At 35.9% G+C, this 4820-nt stretch overlaps 1 protein-coding gene across 1 annotated transcript; it reads left to right on the top strand.

Moving 5' to 3' along the window:
* On the top strand, positions 1-3930 carry LOC105225797 (uncharacterized). The gene is made up of 4 exons (XM_011204425.4): positions 1-831; positions 2151-2276; positions 2361-2606; positions 2784-3930. The coding sequence occupies exons 1-4, from the start codon at positions 351-353 to the stop codon at positions 2933-2935; spliced, it is 1005 nt and encodes a 334-aa protein (XP_011202727.2). The 5' UTR covers positions 1-350; the 3' UTR covers positions 2936-3930.
* Positions 3931-4820: the final 890 nt, after the last annotated feature.

The raw sequence follows: 4820 nt of genomic DNA on the forward strand, positions 1-4820 counted from the left end.
GTAACGACCAATTGGAATTAGCCGAAGGCATTTATTGTTGGCTCCTGAGATACCGGTTCCGGTGCGTATGGTAATCTTAAGCGAGTTGCATTTGTCTCACAGTTAGTTGTCTATGCGTTGTGATAAAAGGAATTGTTCAGTGTAGAGATTGGCATTTGATCGCCGTGTATGGACTAGACTGGTGGTCAAGTTCGAGTTCGCAAAGCAAACAAAACTACGAAACGAATAGTTGCTGTAGCAGGTTATCTTAACGGGTGTGAAGTGTGAAGACACCGAAATTGTGCGAGTGTAATATTTGGTGATTTTTGAGATATTTGTGTATATGTGTATGTGGACGAGGACTTTGAATAATGTCCGTGTCATCTAGATTTGCCTTTACATTGTTGTTGTTAATACGAGTACTTCTGCTCAGTGCCAGTGAGCATGTGGAAATAATATCTGAAGGTGAATCAAACAATGAAACCAACGGTGAACATTTTGGTCCAAATGCAAAGGATATATTGCATAATGTTATACCCCAGAGAGTGGCCAATTCATTGCCTACCTATGATAAGGCTTTGGCTTACAATGGGACCACAAAAGACAACGCAATACCGCACAGTGATGAATACCTGGAACGTAATCAGCGCCTTTGTTTCGAGAAACGAAGCTTTCTTTCCTGTATTAAATACAGAGCTTCGAAAATAGTTTGGATGTTGGCTACCAACAAGCTTGGCTACTTCCCCAATGAGTACAGTCGTGCATTGGTGGGGGATCAACGTCGCGTACGCGTCATACAGCTGGGGGAACCGGCTGATATCATGGTTTTCCACGATGCCCGGAGTTTACAAGGTATGCAAAAGCGCGTTAGAGCGACTGGTAGAGCGTATACACATACATACATATAGTATATACATAGATATTTCTGTTTCTGTATGTTTATTAGATCGTTGAAATAAATTAAAGCCATAAATATATGTTATGACTGCAGTTATTAGATTGATTAAAATTTTCGACGCCTACAAAAGCTCTAAATAGCTTTCAAACTGAATGATTTGTTGTCTTCGTAAATTTCAACATATTAAATATATCTCTATCGAGTTAGTTGTGTAGACTAAATTAACTAATGACTGTTCATTGGTGAACCGTAAAGATTAGGTTGTTGTTGTTGTTGTTCCCGTTAGGATGGTAAGGATTAGCGTCGACAACTTGGCCTTTGGTAGGCCCAAGAAACGTGCTTTTCCGGCGGGGTCGGACCAAAGGGAGAAGGGTGTGAGATGAGTAGGGTTAGCGGGGCATGCCTAGAGGTGGCCAGTGTTATGCGGGGACTCATTGTACGTTAGGTTACGTTAGTATGGTAGGCTAATGAGGCACGCATAAGCCAGTTTTGGTTCTTTGCGATACAAGATGTACTTCCGTTACAAAGTAGAAGGAGTAGCGATTCTTCAAGATGCCTGAGATTATCGCAAATTTCAACAGGCTCTCTACCCTTACTTACAATACCTCATCCAGTATCTTTTACCGTGGGACCCAAATGCTTGAAGCGTACCCTTGCCAAATGGAAGTGAGCTTAAAATATGCCAACAAAACACCAACTTATAATTAAGTGCAAGAAAAAGTACTTCCTTTTTATAAAATATTTCTCCTTCGAGAGACCTAAAATTAAATAAAGATACATATATTTTATACTTAACATCTCTAATTTAACTTTAATTATAAATACTATTGTACCACAAGCGACACTGGTGAAACTAGTGCGAAACCCAAAAAGAGATTAATCTTCCTTAAGTTGACTGAACATCAGGAATAAATGATTTCAAAGGAACTGTTCACATATTACTTTGAGAATTTGAAAAAAATATCTTAACTTTTCAAGAAGTATGAATATTCTGTCATGGAAATAAGTTTTACCTTTTGACAGAGTGGCTTATAATACATAGTATGTAATTGTTTAATATCTCATCCTAATAAAAGCATGAGAACATATTCAAAAATTTCTCCAGTCGCTAAATTCACCTTCCTATTGTTAGACCAGCAATATATGTACATATGTATCATAAACGGCAATATTTGAACTACCTCTGCATTGAATAATAAATTATTTGGTTTGGTTTGGTTAGTTTAAGTTATTTGTATTCGTGCATTCGTCCACATCTACAATTATATTTCAGGTGATAGTGAGTTTGTGAGCATAGCGAAGTTTCTCAAACGTGCAGCCGAGACCTTTAGCCGTAATCATGCCGTACAAGTGAAATTATCCAGCGAAACAGGTGCGCGCATCGTGGACTCCGAAATTGGTAAGCCGTTCAGTCCACTTAATTTTCATATAACAAATGCGCTTCAAATATAATTCTATGTTTTCGTAATTTATTAACGCAAAGATGGGCGTTCACGCCATGACCGCAAGCGCCGCAAGTGGCTCGTCATACTGCCACTCATCATTCTGTTGAAAATCGCCCACCTCAAAATGAGCGTTGTGACTTTGCTGCTAGGCGTTCTTGGGGTGAATGTGCTGTTGGTGGGCGGCATGGGCTGGTTGATACACTATCTAAAATTCAAGACATTGTGTAAAATACATCCGCATTTGGTGCAATCGCATTCGCATGTCTACGACTCCGATCCGGCTGGTAAGTGGCGAATCCACAGAACTGGGTCGAACAATTCGAATAATGTACACCGATATTTATGAACATATGCTTGCATACAAACTGGCAATTGTCAATTATGGTTATCTTTTTATCTTGCCTTCCTTTTATTTTGCTTGCGCATAAACGGTTCACTCTGATGACGACACACGCGGACAGATTATTCCTCATTCATTGGCAGTAGCTTTCCTGGCTCCTATTATAGCGGCGCTGGTGGCGGTATTCATGAAGTTGGCGGAAAAGATTGGGCCACAAGTAAGGCGTACAATGGCGGCAATTATTTGGACACCATCAGTAAGCGGCTGAAATAGCTCAAAATGATGTTCTGGCGGTATTTGTTGAACATTTGGCGAAAATATTATGTGCACTACTATCGATTTTATGCACAGATAATCGGAAATCTAGGGTAGACAAGTTGCTACTAGTTATTTGTTATTTATATTTATTCAATAGATGTAGCAAGTCAGATCAAGCTGAAGTCTTTTGTGTAGTATAAATCAATTTACCCGCTTTTGCAGTAATGAGTATGTGTCTATATATATCCAGATTTTAATTTAAAATATACATACATACATACATATATGTTCTGGTTGGTTCTTTTCGAAATTATATAATGTTTTTTCTGAAATAATGGTTCCTCTCACTTCTTTACTAAGAACCAGTTTGTCCATCGAGGCTACTGAAGCTTAATAGCAACCAAAGTTAGCCAATATTTTACATTAAACTTTCTTTTTGTTTCCTTCAAACCGCTATAATTTAACTTTATATGAAAACGACAAGTGGTTGTCATTTTTCTCGTAAATATAATGTAAAGATCAAAAAAGGTTAAACTGAGCTAAATCTGTTCGAAGAAATCGGCCGTAATTTTTTCCTTAGATAGGCATACAGCACTTCTACTAGAAATACCTAAGTTGCTGTTATTTACCACCGATATTATCAAACCTGTTATATCTTGTAATAATTAACATTTCCCTATTCAACTCTTTTATTGAATTATATTTCGAAGGTCATGTAATCTTTGAGGTTTTCTTTAGAATATTCGTTATGTAATTATTATATTATGATTTAAATATGCCTTATTTTATTTTTGTGCCTATCACTTCTTTTACAACATAAAATATTGTTTCTTTCGCATTTACAAATTTTCAATAATATTTCTTATGTTTAACACAAATAATTCGTTTGAAATAGTATTTTTCATCAGAATTAAAAATAACTAGCAAAATATTAAGTAATTTTAAGTAGTAAATTATTTATCGCACTAAGTTTGTTAAAAGTTCTAACGCAACTTCACATTTGTCTGTGTAATTTCAAGTAAACTAAAATACAGTGAAAGAAAAAACAAAAAGATTAAAGTTTTATTATTTCCAGAACACCTTTACATACCCTTAACAAACAAAACAATTTTCCATACAAGCACTTGATCCCGATCTGAACAATATGCTAGGCGATTGTGTCGTGTCCTCGGAAAATATTCCATACCAAGTTTCATGAAGATATCGTGTTAAATAAAATGTTGTCCATACAAAAATTTGATTTTGATTCCTCAGTTTGTGTGGCAGTTATATGATATAGTGGTCCGGTATTGGCGGTTTGGAGAGAAAAAGTCGTGTGTAAAAGTTCAGTTCAATATCTCAAAAACTGAGGGACTAGTTCGTAAGCATTGAGTACGGATTTTTTATTTCAAGCTTTGAAAAGCTCGAAATATAACGACCAAGTTTTTTTACAATCCTCCTCAAATAATAACCCTCTTCTAGTTCTCGTTCCCTTGATTCATATGTCAAACAACTTCGCTGTACATGCGATATACAATTTATCCAATTGAATGTACTTAAATAATAAGAATTGTGGATATCTCAGTATATAACTATAACATGTTTCTATTCTAACTCCGTTCTATTCTGCGGCAACTCTATTACGCCATTAAACTAGTTTAATGCCTGTGGCTTGTTCGATTTGTCTATATTCAAGCTTCAACTAGTTATTTTATTACGCCCGTAAAGCAGTACATTGTACGGTCCACTTTCATATCAATTTAATATAAATATAAATGAGGGCTCCACAATATTATACAAAATATCGTTAAGCAGCATTAATTAACGAGAAATCCGTTTGTAATAAATTAGTTTTAATTAATTGATAAAATATTATTATTAAATGTTTCGTGCATTCCTTGATTTCGCTTGGCTTTTTTTC

The sequence above is a fragment of the Bactrocera dorsalis genome, chromosome 2, assembly GCF_023373825.1.
Source record: "Bactrocera dorsalis isolate Fly_Bdor chromosome 2, ASM2337382v1, whole genome shotgun sequence".
Lineage (NCBI taxonomy): Eukaryota > Metazoa > Arthropoda > Insecta > Diptera > Tephritidae > Bactrocera > Bactrocera dorsalis.